Raw genomic sequence first — 15,224 nt, forward strand, 5'->3', positions numbered from 1 at the left:
TTCAGTCCGGCGCTGATTTTCATCAACTTTTCTATCCGCCGGCATTTAGAACGCAAGCTGATTGTGAAACATTGGCATATTGGAAAGCTCACTTGCAGTCCCTAGGGCATGTCATCGTGCTGAACGTGTTAAGCATTAAGCATAACTTTGTTACCTTAACCTTTTGCTCTCGTATGCTGTAGCTTACACAGATATGCTGAGCCATCTGCGCGTGGGTGTGAGCGTGCGTGTGTGTGCGACACTTTCGCCAAATGTGTTTTCTTCCAGAATGTTATGATCCATCGGTCAAAGAAAGCAAGGTGTTCATGAAAGGCGGAAAGACGAATTGAGGCCCCTGTCAATGGTAACTGATGACCGGGAGCAGGGGGTACTGGCACGCAGCTGTTGGAAGATTGAACGGTATACTTAAATTGCCGGCGGATGGGAGGGGGGGTGGCTATGGGACCCCTACGATCATCGGTCACAGGCCCTAAAATTGTAGTCGCCATGGGGGGAGGGGAGGTGCAAATGGTTCTCCAGCCACGGAGCCCTAACGACCATCTTTCCGGGGGCCCTTGTCGTTAATACTCTGTCCACTTGTAGACATACGACATACTACAGACTAGAGATCATCGGCGACCGCCCAGTCCGACTACCGTTAGGTCCACCGCTGGTTCATGACGGCGTTTTTTTTATCGTGGATGTGCATCCTTCCCCCTGCCTGCAGCGTATGCATCCAGCAGGAGACAGTGTGGCAGTATGCAAGTTGCACACTGGATAGGAGCGGGCCCGCGACACCGCCATCATTCCGCTCATCTGCATGCCCGTCGTGGGTTCTAATCGCGTATGAACCGTCCGTCGTAGCAAGAATTGACTATCCGGCTACGTGGTACTCAAGTCCTGAAAAGGCCGGCATGACCGCGTTGGCTATTACGCCAATAATAATAATAATAATAAGAAGAACTTAGCATAGCGGTCCACACTCGGGCAAGGTTTTTGTTTTGACTTTGGTGCTGCCGGGCTACCGCTGTGACGCGACAAATGCACGGAATGCACTCGATCAAAACATCAAAACCTATAGCAGCGGGAGTGCTATAATATCAAAATCTACTGTTGTTTCCCGCTGCGCAAATTCGAGCAGTTTCCAGCGCAGAAAATGTACCAAAATCTGCGCTAGCCAGCGCAGATTTTGGCCCGATCCCCGCGCTGGACTTCAGCGATTCCTGCGCTGGGTCGAGCAAGTTTAGCGCCATCTGCTGGCGAAATGGACGAACTATTTATGGCGGCGGAGCAAAAAAAAAACGGTCAAAAAATTTAAAAATATTGGCGCCCATTTTTTCGTCCGCTTCTTCTCCCTCCCTCACCCTCCCTCGCCCTGCCTTGCCTTACTTGCGCTTCTGCCCGTGCCTTCCGCCGCCAGCTGATTGGCTGTTGCGGTGTACGCGTTGATACTCATATGTGCATTGCGGTTGTGTATTGTTATTGGTGGGTGTTAGCATTTATTAATTTGTGTGTGACCTTGAGACGCTGTGGGAGAAGCTGGATTGGGATTTGAAGTGTTATCGGTGTATTGATGGTTTATTTTACTTCGTGCCGCTGCAAATGAGACCATTCGATGCCCCTGCCAATTGAGGGTGAAGAAGGCTATTTAAAACAAGCGTAGGAGAACGTCTAACACTAATCTAATATTTTTTAATTTGAACATGTTTGATGCTTCAACGACCTTCTAAGCATCATGTAGCACAGTGTATAGTGGCAATAAAATATTTTTTTTAATGTGCCGAAATCTGTCTCGCGTTTTCGGGTCTCGTCACACACACGCACACACACAGCGCGGGGAAAGTGACCGTTCACTCTATCATGTCGCGATTCCCCACCCCGCCTGGCGTTTTGGATGAGGATGCGCTGCAAGATAGCTGAACCAGCTTATCTTCCGATAAGGTAGCCGTAATGGATTATGCGGTAAGGAGTGGGGGAGGAGGGGGATTGCGCGCTCGTGTTTGTGTGTTTGTGTGTGTGCGCGCGTTTGGAAACCCCAAAACTATTTGATTCTGATGCGTACATCTTCATCCGCTGCGGCTACAACGTCCACGCATTTTCGATCTCGCTACCTGAGAGTCAACACAACCATTGGCATTGGCATCTTTGCGATCGGCTGTGCTATTGGGGGTATTAAAAAGACACACGATCTAAGCAAACGTGCGTGTGATATATTGCACATTTATTTCTAATTCAGCTAGCGGACGCAAGTGGAAACAACATTTTGAATTGAATCCATACAAAAGAGGATTCTGGATTTGTTTATTACGGTGCGCGTATGGTGCTGCACCTGTCCGTCCAGAATCTGGTGGCTTGTTGGTTTGGAGTAGTTATCATGACGCCGATTGACCGGCAATGCCTTGGAATGGGATCGGATCGGTAGGTTCATGTTTTGATCGAGTGCATTCCGTGCATTTGTCGCGTCACAGCGGTAGCCCGGCAGCAACAAAGTCAAGACAAACTCTTCCCCGGGTGTGGACTGCTACGCTAAGTTCTTCTTCTTATTATTATTCTTATTATTGGCGTAATAGCCAACGCGATCATGCCGGCCTTTTCAGGACTTGAGTACCACGTAGCCGGAGCCGGTGACTAACCCCTTGCTACGGCGGACGGTTCATACGCGGTTAGAACCCACGACGGGCATGCAGATGTGCGGAATGATGGCGGTGCCGCGGGCCCGCTCCTATCCAGTGTGCAACCTGCATGCTGCCACACTGTCTCCTGCCCGGTGCATACGCAGCAGGCAGGGGGAAGGATGCACATCCACAGTAAAAAAAAAACACCGTCATGAACCAACGGTGGACCTAACGGTAGGCGGACTAGGCGGTCGCCGAAGATTTGTAGTTTGTAGTATGCCGTATGTCTACAAGTGGACAGATTATTAGCGACAAGGGCCCCGGGAAAGATGGTCGTTAGGGCTCCGTGGCTGGAGAACCATTTGCACCTCCCCTCCCCCCATGGTGACTACAATTTTAGGGCCTGTGACCGATGATCGTAGGAGTCCCATGGCCACCCCCCCCCCCCCATCCGCTGGCAATTTAAGTATACCGTTCAATCTTCCAACAGCAGTGTGTCAGTACCCCCTCCTCATAGGCCTCAATACGTCTTTCCGCCTTTCATGAACACCTTCCTTTCGTTGACCGATGGATCATAACATTCCGGAAGAAATTACATTTGGCGACAGTTTTGAATACACACATGCGCAGGATGCTTAGCATATCTATGTAATCCACAACAGACAAAAGCAAAAGCTTAGTGTTAGAAACGTGTTAGAGCGAATTAGGGTTCTGCGCGTTGCACAGCAAACCCTCCATCTTGCGCTAGCGGTTCCGTAATCATTTTTACATTGCATCGATTAAACTCATTGCGCTTTTTTGGTTTGATTTGTGAAAATGCAACTTCATCGCCGCAATGTGTATAAACGGTTTTTTTAAGCGCCACAGCAACTCATGAGCATTGACCACACGCGAGAAAGAGATGGCGCTATGGAGGGAAAAAGCACGGACGACGGCTGACAGCGATTGGCCATCTGACGCACCAACACATCCAAACCTTCGACAGCGCGCTCAGGCGAGGGGTATGAGGCGGAGCCAGGGACGGGCAGCTCGACGAGCTGCTCGACAAATTTGCCGTTGGAGAGAAAAGGAAGGCATGATAAAATTCTCAGAACGCCATAACGCCTTCCGTCGCTTTGCGCAGCGGGCTCCTATCACACAATTTAAGACAAATAATTGTAATTTTACGATTCACCTACGTTGATGAGATTAACGAAAGCTTCTAATTGTTGCCACTGTGGCGCCGTTTCCTGGGTATAAACATTAGCGTCCATGTACTGCAGGACTCATCATCTATAATTTATGAAACTCAAAAACCAGTGATTATCAACTTACATTTAAACACTTAAAGCAAAACCATGAATGTTAAGCAGAATGCATGTTGTTAATCATAGAGCTGCGGCGTTTGATACTGTCAAATCATTTTTTCTACAATAAAACCCTGCAGAAGGTAGAGCACAGATTAACACGATCAGGTCTACACGCTATGGCGGTCTACAGGGACCTCCAGCAAACTTTCCCGTACGCCGGTGGCGGTCCCTGTGTCTTTTAATGGGAGATGAACAATCATTACGATCAACTGTACTCTGCCCTCATGAATGGAAGCAGTGTACAGGTTGAATTTCGTGTTCTAAGAATTATTGCGGTTGACAAAAATCTCATCGGACACACAACAGTATTGATTAACAGTTGAGTTGAAAACTTAGCAAAAATAAAATCAATTTTGCATCGTGTACTTCTTCTTCTTCTAATTGGCGTAAACGTCCTACGAGGACATGCCGGCCTATACAGGCCTTTCAAGACTTTATGCAATACCACATAGCTGCATAGTCAGTCCTTACTACGGGGGGACGGTCCGTTCCAGGCTTGAACCCATTGCGGGCGTGTTATTGAGTCGTTCGAATTGACGAATGTACCACGGGACCGCCACATTTGGTTCGTGTATATTTGGTTAAATTCAACTTAAATTCAGTTAATGTAGGCGGAACGGAAAGTTAGTAAATTCAGTACCGGGTTGAACCTATTGATGGTAGTTTGTGCAAAGGAGGACAATCAGTTCTGTCAACGGGATATGCTGCCACATTACAATGGTTTGCATCTATCAAGCAGTTTAAGAGCAATAAGTCTGCTGGCAGTGATTAGCTAGAGGAAAAGCTCTTCAAAACAGAGCCGGTGAGGCTTACCCTCGAAATCGTTGGTGTATTCATGATTATAAGAATCTGGGAACAAAAAGAACTGCTAGAAATGAGTGGATGCTGGGTTTATTTCACCCATGACATTTAAATTTAAAAAAAAAACAGACGACAAGCTGGAATGCTCGAATTTTCGTGTCATCACAGTCTTTAATGCCGCCTACAAGATCCTGTCCCAGACCCTGTTCTGCACGTATGCGTCCCTAGCTACAAATTTCGTCGGCAGCTACCAAGCAGGGTTTGTTGGAGGCAAATCCACCACTGACCTATTCATCGACTCCAGGCAGCCTACAAAACCATAGTCCGGTATGAGCTATAGAAAATCATGCAGCGGTACCACTTTCTTGGGAACTTGATCCGGATGGTAGAAGCCACTATGAACGAGGTGCAGTGCAAGGAAAGAGTATCAAATTTGATGTCGGAATCGTTCGAAACGCACAGGGTACTGTTGACGATCACAGGTTCTGAGACAAGGTGACGGACTGTTCTGTCTGCTCTTCAACATCTCCCTGGAAGGTGTCATTTTGTATGCAGCCGAAGAAATTGTTTCATGACTTTCAAATGGTTAATGTTTCATTATTGAGAAACAGCGAGTGTGTGTGAGGCGTATAAACGCAGGCGACTCAAATGCAAATCAACAATCATTGGTCAGACTCAGACCAACTGGGGAGCAGTTTATTAGTTGACGGCGACAGTCTCGAGGTCGTAGAGGAGTTCGTCTATCTTGGTATGGTTGTTACTTCGAACAACAACATCAGCAGCAAATTCCGTGCAGGGGAATCGTGTATACTATGGGCTTCATCAACTGCTGAGATCCAGAAGACTCAGTCCGCATGAAATGTGAAATATAACGCACATTTATTTGCCCTGTGGTCCCCTCTGGACCCGAGTCTTGGATCATTCGAGCGGAAGACGCAAACGCTTTGAGCGTGTTTGAGTGACGCATTTTCCAACCGCCTTTGGTGGTGTGTTCGAGCATGAAGTTTGGAGGAGAAGGATGAACAACGAGTTTGCTGAGCTGTACGGCGGATAGAGCATCCTGAAGATGGTGAAGGCTGACAGGATACGAACGCTGGGGCATGTTATGAGGATACCGAACACATGTCTCGCCAAGAAGGGGTTGGTAATCTGGATCAGATAAAGCAAGTTTTGTCGGAGAATTGGTATCTACATGGTTGAGATGCTGCAACTAGGGACCAAACATCATGGAGAATTGTTGTTCAGGCCATGTAAGGACGATGTGCTCGATCGTAAAAGAAAATATCGATAAAGATAGGGGAAACAGGACTGCATGTGAAGGTGTTTGAGTACAGTCTCGAGTGATACAATAACACTCGGGATTCTGTTGCAAAATCCTGTAACCGGGCCATCTTAAGCTAGTCATAGCAACAAATAGAAACAGAGGAGAACGCAATCTAGAGCGTAAAATGCATTTGAGAGAGTTAGCGAGAATAACGCTCGCAAAACACGGTGTTCGCGCAGAACAGAGAGGGACAGAAGGGTCGATTGATCGATTGGATCGATAGGTTGATAAGCGGTACCCGAGAGATAGCCAGGCTGTCATATAGCCAGGCTGCCATAAAGCACTATAAACGCATGAGGCGAGACATTTATAGACGACTAGCTGGCCCGACAAACTGAACCATTCCAAAAAAACTAAAATATTCCATTATTGCTTTGTTACATGGTATAGTTGTATCGTGCCCGTATCCCCTCAGGATCCGATCATCGAGTGTAAACCGCCAGGCACCTTACACCAAGTGTCAAAGAGCTGTATACAACACAACAACAATCCTGCTCTTTGTATGGGAGTTAGAAAATCATTATTTAATTAAGTTTAGTGTAACATCTGAATGATTTTTAAATCTTAAAACCTATTCTCATACCACCATAAGGTGTGTGCGAAGTTTCGTTGAAAATGATCCAGCCGTTTCGGAGGTTGCTCGCAACAAACACCGTGACACGAGATTTTAATATATATATAGATAGATAGATAGAGAGCCCTACGAGTAGAAGCAAGAGAGAGAGAGAGAGAGCGATAGAGAAAGAGAGAGAGAGAGAGAGAAAGAGAGAGAGAGAGAGAAGGAGATAGAAAGATAGAGAGAGAGAGAGAGAGAGAGAGAGAGAGGGAGAGGGAGAGAGAGAGAGAGAAATAAAAGGGTCCGTGAAAGGTTAGTAGCCAGTCGAACATATAGCGAAACACAACGTAGGAGAAACACACGCCACAGATAAAATCGCGCAAATAAAGTTTTTTTGGTATGATTCACCGAAATTCAAATCTCACGTTAAAGCGTTCTGCGACTAGCGGTGGAACACACGGCGATGTGACAAGCATTACATCTTCATACCCAAAAGTAAGCAACTTCAATTTAAAAAAAAGTGTAAAAACGCGTAAAAAAGAAGAAGCTACGTCTGCAAACCTTCATAGCAACGTTGCAAACATCCCCTAACCATTTCAAACATTCCATCGATTGGATTAAGTAGTCTATTATATGATTCGAACCCCTGTATGTGTGTGAATTCCAATGGCTGATGTGAATGGTGTGTGGTAGTGTGAGTGAAAAGATACGCGCCACTTTGATCCGAACCCTGAAAAACCCTGTAATGTGAACCCTTAAACGTTACAGTCTCGGATTTTGTATGTGACTAGTTAATTTGGCCCGGTTGCAGGTTTCGCAACAGAACTTAAGACGTGTATACTGACTGCAGGGCATATTTAAATGTTTTCATGCAAACATGTAGATAAGCATTCCTGCTCTCTTTTGATGTCTTTTTACTGATACTTTTTATGTCCGTGTTGCTATCTTGGTACAGGTTTCCATCCAATTCTTATCCCGGTTTATAGCCCTTCCATAGTTTTGTCTTATTTACTTAATTAAATGTTTTATTTACAAATGTTAGTGTTTCCATTACATTAGCAATCGTGGCCCACTTTCTTTTTCAATATGTTTGACTATCGGCTGGACTTGTGGTACAGTCGTCAACTCGTACGACTTAACAACATGCCCATCGTGGGTTCAAGTTCCAATATGACTGACTATTATCCTGCTATAGGTTATCAAAAAGTCACTAAAAACCAAGCCCCGATGTGGCGCAGGCAGGCCTTGGCCGACAACGGTTGTTGTGGTAAAGAATATGTTTGACTATTCCGCTATCATTGACCATTTTTACAACCATATAGGACATACGAAAATTTCATTTAGTCATGCTGACCTTATGGAATAGCTTCCATTAAATGTCATGACATGTTCATATGACATATGGGTCTTCCATCCACAGGGCTCACTGTCACGGCTTATTATTGACCCGTTCCCTATCTTCTGCATGACTATTTGTGTACCAAGCAGCCATGGGTATCCAGGAGTGCTAAATGCAAATAAAATTAATGAAACTAACTTCATTTAACTTTGTTGCTTCATCATGTGCTCATATAAAAAAAACCCATGGCCCAGGAATGTCCTTATTCCGTGTATATTATTATTGTATATTATTCCGTGGGAAATATAAACCCGTTATATGCATGTTTTAAAGTTGTTCACTTAGTCCTAGTTATGCAGCTCCGATGGTTTTACTATTTTGCATGGTACCACACATTTTTGGGTTAATGTACAATGGAAAATTGTAATTGTTAAACGTTCATAGCGAACAATTTGGCAATCCTTTCAAGCAAGCATTTGACTGCATTTGGAAGATGGTACAGGAAGCAAGTGCATGATAGTTCGAAGCAAGTCTTTTTATTTAAACGGTTTGAACTACACAAAAAAACACTACTACGCATGATAAAACGGATGGAGCGAGGTAGAATCTTCACCACAGAATTATTTAGAATCACTGGGAATAATTTGATAATTATTGATACACTTTCAACACGTGTGTAGAAGAAAACAAATATGTCTTTTGATCTGAATATATCAATGATTCAATCACTCTACCATTGCTTGCTGCCTCGGAGAATGGAAACACCGCAAAGAAATAAAAATCATCCAAGCACCCATAGTTGGTTAGCAAAACCGTTCTATAGTGAGTAACTTTTTCGTACAGGAAGATCCTATAGTGAGCAATCGTTTCACCTATGAGCGTAACGTGAGCGTGACGTGAGCGTCACCTCTTACTTCGTTTTGTATAAGGAGATAAAAAGATGATGGAATAAGAGGTAGTGTCGCTTTCTATCGAAATTTGTTCTTCTCAAAACATTTTTTATTTATCTCTCAAAACTCATTTCCGACATCGATTGAACTAAATTGGTAATTATTCAATATCAGTTTTAATGTTTAATATTGAGAAGATAATTTGTTTCTTCTGCTTCTGCTATTTATAAGATTCTTGTTTTTGCATTATTTCTCATCATCGGAATTCTAATTGGCTACGTGTTTATTTCCTGTTTTTAACGACACAGAAAAAAAGGGTCCAAAGTACTTATAACCCAGGTTGGACGCAAGTGCCAAACTTGCAGGCAAAATGGCTGAAAATCTCGCCTGGATTGGACTAAGGATCACGTTTATATAATGTTTATATAATTTTCAATCGTTTAAATTTTAAACTAATTCCTTTTTGTCATACTTTATGGCACCCTGTTCAACAAAGCGAGGATTGCGAGTCATCTGCTCGAAATCTTATGGTATTTTAAATAATCTTTATTTGTTATTATTTTTTTCCGGTGTTATTCGTGGAAAAGGTCACTATATATTTTTTTGTGCATTTTTGGAAAATAATATGTCAAACTTCAGGTGTTCAGTTTGCTACAAATCGCACTGTTATACCTGCTCGGGGCTAAAATTGTAATTGCTAAAACTAGGTGCGAAAAAACTGCGTAGGTTCACAATTCATCAAATGCGAAGGCGCTGGGGCTCTGAATTTATATGGCATGCGGGCCCTCGCGCGCCCTCTCAAATTGCTGTCAATTGCATGGCGGTGTCATTCGAGGCGAGAATTTCAGTCATTTTGCATACATCTTTAAAACTTGCATCCAACCTGGTTTAATTAAACTCGTAAGAATTGGATTATTGTGCTTTCATTTTTTTAAATGTTGACTATGTTACCAACAATAAACATACATTTCTTCATCAACAAATTAAATTGATGTTTAAAGGATCGACATGTTCTTCGCATATAAATTAAAAAGGTAAAATTACAAAATGAGAGCTACCATATTGATGTACAATATTTCTTCCTAATATGACAACATGATTTAATATACTAGTTTGGTGCTATAAGAGCGGTTGCTGATTCTTATTCTTTCTAGTATTGGTTCCACGCTTAGGTTGACCTTTTACGGGTGCACAATTTTTCCTCTTAAATCGCTCCTCCAACATTAGCTCGTGGGCCGCTAAATCCATTTCTTCCTGTGTCATATCTAACGCCTCTTGCATTTCCATTTGAGCACAATGCACTAAATCAAGATCACAATATTTACCCAGACCTTGTTGCGCTAGAACCTGAAAAATATGTGTAACGAATTAATAATTTTAGCTGTAGGTGTTGTTGCTTGCCCCACATTTAAAAGTGAGCTCGGGTTCATAAATACTTACTCTGCCCACGAGACTCTCAGCCGATCCTATAACTTCTGCCGATAGCTTATGCGTTTCCTGAGGACTGCTTGGCGTTGAGTGAATAAGACGATCTTCCTCAAAATTGGCAACTTGATTATCTGAAATTAAATATAATCAAGATATTCATCAAAAACAAAACATGATGTTGAGTAATCTATCTTATGTTTTTGTTGGTAGAATATTAATACTTCGAATGTAAGTTTGAACAACACAAATAATGTTGTTTCCTTCTACCAACAATATAAGGTTAACTTAGTCCATATTTACGTATAAAGCGACTTATTTTACTATTACTTATGTACAGCATACCAGAGTAATTACTTTTTTATAAAACGTAATCTATACATTTTTTTAGGAATAATATTATGCACGGCTCATCCTTAAATGCATCAAATGCTAGTAATATATTTAACTATTCATTCAGGTTATAAGCAAAAAACTGTTCAATTAAATGCCGTTCTTCCATAGAAAACAATACGTATGTGATGTTTGTGAGAATTATGTGATGGTTTCATCCTTACCAGTAAAAAATCAAATGTATTAGAAAAAACAGTCAATTGAAATTATTGTGTTCATATTATACTACATATCAAAATATATTTACACTTAAAACATTTATAATAAAATAAATTGTTCGTATAAGACCAATATAACTAGAGGGAATATAATACAAGACATGAATAAATATAATCCACTATTGACATGAAAATCGATTTATACAAACCAATAGAGGATCCCAAAACAATGAGGTCTCTTTTAAACGTTTATTGACAATATACTGACAATTTTTTATACTGTCCAGCGACTCCTCAACAGCAAACCGAAGGACTGCGGAAATTGCTTTTAAAAATACAAGAAGCCCAAAAAAGAAAAATATGTTTCATTTGTTTTCCTACACGTATTTAGTAATTACGCACTCACTGAACCATATTGTTAACATGATGATGGCTTGTACATGTAAACCTTCAATGAAAAGACGATGCTGTTACCTGTCCACGCTTTTGGAGTGGATGCTGTAATCTTGTGCAGGATCTGGAGCGACGTGGATCAATACGAATATCGCATATGCAGCAAATAAAAATGAGTGTCATTATTGCGCAATTGATCTAACTTTAGGAATTAGATGAAATTAAATTTAATTGATGTTTTGTGCGTTTTTCTTTATGCATATCAAAGATATATACAGCGTATTACATTTAAAAATGTTTTGCATATGGGTTTTTACCATTCCTGCAAATTAAATGGTCTGCACATTGTTTGCTTTCCCTTGTACCAGTATGTAGTTAAAACAAATATTTCTGAGTATTTTTCAATTTTCCAATTGTTTATGTTTTCTGTTAAATGTTTAACTATTTATGACTAATTAGCTTGAATACATAATTAATGTATTCAATGTGCAACATTCAAAATGTCGAATAAATCCACCACGGCATCGCAACAATTAAATTAGTAACTATCTATTAAATTATTAGTAACTAACTATTAAAATGAAATAAATTAAATTATGATGTAATAATTGTCAACATAAAAACATTCGTTTTCTTATATGTCATCGTGGTATAACGTATGAAATCAAGTATTTTAATCGCATTATATATATTAAACTTACCATTTATTTGCGAGTACAATTTGCTGTGCGATCCGATGTTTGCGCTAACAGAAAACAGAACACATTAATATCATATTTGAAAACAACATTATGCCTTCATTCTAATAACTCACTTTGCATTCGCTCGTTTTAAAATTGAAGAATCATCTAAAACTAAAGGGCGAAGTGGAATTTCACCCGTATGTCCCGCATTTCCTATATTCAAGCCGTTACCGTAATTTCGTCCTATCGGTTCGTCGTGCACGGCATGAAGAATGCTTTCAGCTACATGATTGTAGGTATTAGAACTGTTAACACAGTTTTGCTTTGGCTTCATTTCTGTTTGGCTTGACCCGTCATTTGGGCCAGATAAAACCGTATGCATTGCCGCAGATGCGGCCATGGAAGTGGCAGACATTTTGTTATTATTTGAATTCCACTTTTGTTTTGATCCAAAAGGACCCGGACGTCGAATTGACGACCAAACATTACCAAATAGAGTGTGATTTCGCTTTTAAAAGAAAACATATGAATTACGTTTAAGAAACTATTTCAGTTATGATAAAATTCACTCCTTACCCGATGAGATGGCTCTGGATTATCATCGCCGATTTCTTCCAGATTGCCTGAAATGGCTCGCTTGAGTTCCGGACCGGCTTCGTGTAGTGTCCGCAGTCCGGCCTGAAGCGTCATAGTACGTCGTTTATTTTGATCGCTGTTGAGTTTGCTATCATTTTCTTTGCGCTTCTTAAACCGCCTAAAGTAATCTTGTATTAAAAATGTTGCGTAAAATTTGCCCACTGTAACTTCATCATCTACTCCAGGCGGAGGAACGACTTGGTCTAAAAGTTTCGGATTAGTTCGTTTCCATATTTGTTTGATTGTGTTCCGCAATTCTGCGTTTGCATCGTCGATATTGCCCTCTGTTTTGATTTTCAGTGAGGTGCGCACCACTGCAAACAGTGTCGCATTGAACAACACCGTGCCGTCACTGTTTAGCGGCATGTTCATCGAGACTAGACGCTTACAGGCTACCCGGTGTGGACACAACTTGCCAAATCCAAGCGGTGGTGAGATTTTTCGTAGCAGAGTCACTACGTCCAGATGCTTGATACGACCCTTCGCGTCAGGATCGTACTCGCTCCACAGGCGCACAAACTCATCCAGATGATGGGGTCCAAGAATAGACCAGTCTCGCGTCAAATAATCAAAGTTATCCATGATAACGGCCACGAATAAATTTATGATGAGGAATGAACACAGTACGTAAAAGGATATAAAGTAAGGGAAAGCTATGTTTGAGCCGCATCCTTCTGGAGAACCAGCATCGTCGGACTTAGCATCGCAGTTTACCTCTCCCGGACGCGATGAACAATCAAGCATGATGTCCTGCCAAGCCTCTCCTGTCGCTGATCGGAACAAAACCAACACTGCTTGTGGAAAGGTTTGGAAATTGTTGTTTCGATGTATTGATGTTTCATCATCCATTGCTATTTTGCCGAATACCTAGAATTGTTACCGAGACAAATTAAAATTAGTATTCATTACTCTTTTATGCACTATTCAAACGTGAGGGACTTATGATTTGTCTAATTTACCTGCATTCCAATTACAGCGTAGATAAAAAACAACATTACAATCAATAATGCAACATATGGCAGTGCTTGAAAAGATTTGATAAATGTCCACAATAATGTACGAATTCCTTCGCCTCTGGCAAGAAGTTTAACTAACCGCATCACTCGAAATAGTCGGAAGAAATTGATCGAGATAATGCTAGAACCACCCTACATTGTGAAGAAATTATTTCATATATTAAATAGATTTTTAAAATGTTTACCAAGGTACCTTCATTCCTTTGCTAATGTTAACTTCTGAGTATACAATGTCGATGAAGCTTCCAAGTACAATTATAAAATCGAATACGTTCCATGCATCGCCAAAATAGTTCTAAAATAAATGAAGCAAACACAATTTATTTTAATTACGTGCGTTAGTAACAAAAATCATTTCGATTTATTTACTTTGAATCTGAATGCTGCTAACTTGAAAACGAATTCCAATGCGAACACTGCCGTAAAGATGAGATTCAACAAATCGAGTACTTCTGTATAAATTTCTGGTTGGCGGTAAAACTTCATCGAAAGGGTAATCGTGTTTATCATGATAAGTACAAAAATCATGTACTCAAATGGTTGTGATGTCACGAACCACCACACTTTGTACTGTATCCTGTGCTTGGGTATGTACCGACGTATTGGTTTTGCTTTCAGTGCAAACTCTATACAATTCCGCTGGTTTTTATCTAGATCGCAGTTTTTATACTCCTGTTCGCCTTCGTTTTGGAATGTAACGATAACGAAACCGACAAAGATGTTTACCATGAAAAATGCAATTATGATTATATATATGATGTAATACGCCGCAACGATTGGGCGGAAATTGTGTATTGGTCCGGAATCTTCTTCGTGAGAGTCAATCGATACATAAAGCAACCTGAACATCAGAGGAAAAAAAGTTATTTACAATGTATATGTAAATGTATATGTACATATGTTTATACATATTTATACTAACCCAGGCCAGCCTTCAAAAGTAGATACAGTAAAAAGAGTTAACATAGCTTTCGAAACGTCGTCAAAATGAAAGCGGTTTCTTGACCAGTATCGTTCTTTTGAAACTGGTTTATCTACGTTGCCATCTTCATATACCAAGTACGTACCACTGAAATAAGAATAATTTTATCTTCATAAATCTAATTTCAATATCCACACTTTTCATCGCCCTAGTCAATACATTTAACTACATTTCAATACTTACTGGCATTCTGATTCCTGCATTTTAGAACCATCAGAGCATGAAAAGAATTTGCCCTAAATTGAAATAAATAAATGTTAGTATATACATATTTTTGTATTTACTTCGTATTCCACTAAAAATATGTTGGGTACACACCTACTCGACAACAAATAGTATAATAATTATTACTATGAAGGTGTTTTTATTTAATGTTATTTATAAAATTTTGCAGCTCTTCTATACAAATTGAGGAACGCTAATAAATTTGATAAAGAACACACATATCATAATGAAACACAACTTTGTAAGTAAGGAAGCTTAATAACTACAGCTAGTCTACTCAAACTCATATACTGCTAGATTCAAACATGCCACATCACATACAAAAACAGTAAATACGCTATCAACCAAACAATTATTAGCACACTCATGTGATATTATTACATATCAAACATAAAGCAAAAAAGCTAGCTACAAGGCCATATTTGTTAACATAAACGAACCATGCTCTTATTACATCAGT

The 15,224-nt window shown here is 40.8% G+C and overlaps 1 protein-coding gene across 9 annotated transcripts in view; it reads right to left on the reverse strand.

The window, feature by feature from the left end:
• Positions 1-8,940: 8,940 nt before the first annotated feature.
• The window catches only part of LOC120954745 (muscle calcium channel subunit alpha-1-like), a 53,814-nt gene continuing 47,530 nt past the window's right edge, over positions 8,941-15,224 (reverse strand). For 7 of the 9 annotated variants that reach the window (XM_049610038.1, XM_049610043.1, XM_049610039.1 and 4 more), the window contains 10 exons: positions 14,723-14,775; positions 14,480-14,626; positions 13,927-14,398; positions 13,751-13,852; positions 13,501-13,689; positions 12,482-13,408; positions 12,037-12,413; positions 11,924-11,967; positions 10,294-10,412; positions 8,941-10,200 (listed from right to left, as the gene is read on the reverse strand). In XM_049610038.1, the coding sequence (XP_049465995.1) occupies positions 9,973-10,200; positions 10,294-10,412; positions 11,924-11,967; positions 12,037-12,413; positions 12,482-13,408; positions 13,501-13,689; positions 13,751-13,852; positions 13,927-14,398; positions 14,480-14,626; positions 14,723-14,775 (2,658 nt within the window). In that variant the 3' untranslated portion in view covers positions 8,941-9,972. Of the gene's footprint in view, positions 10,201-10,293; positions 10,413-11,038; positions 11,347-11,923; positions 11,968-12,036; positions 12,414-12,481; positions 13,409-13,500; positions 13,690-13,750; positions 13,853-13,926; positions 14,399-14,479; positions 14,627-14,722; positions 14,776-15,224 lie in introns of those variants that run through there. The other 2 variants (XR_007452695.1, XR_007452694.1) reach the window with 2 other exon arrangements.

This window comes from Anopheles coluzzii, chromosome 3 (assembly GCF_943734685.1).
Source record: "Anopheles coluzzii chromosome 3, AcolN3, whole genome shotgun sequence".
NCBI lineage: Eukaryota > Metazoa > Arthropoda > Insecta > Diptera > Culicidae > Anopheles > Anopheles coluzzii.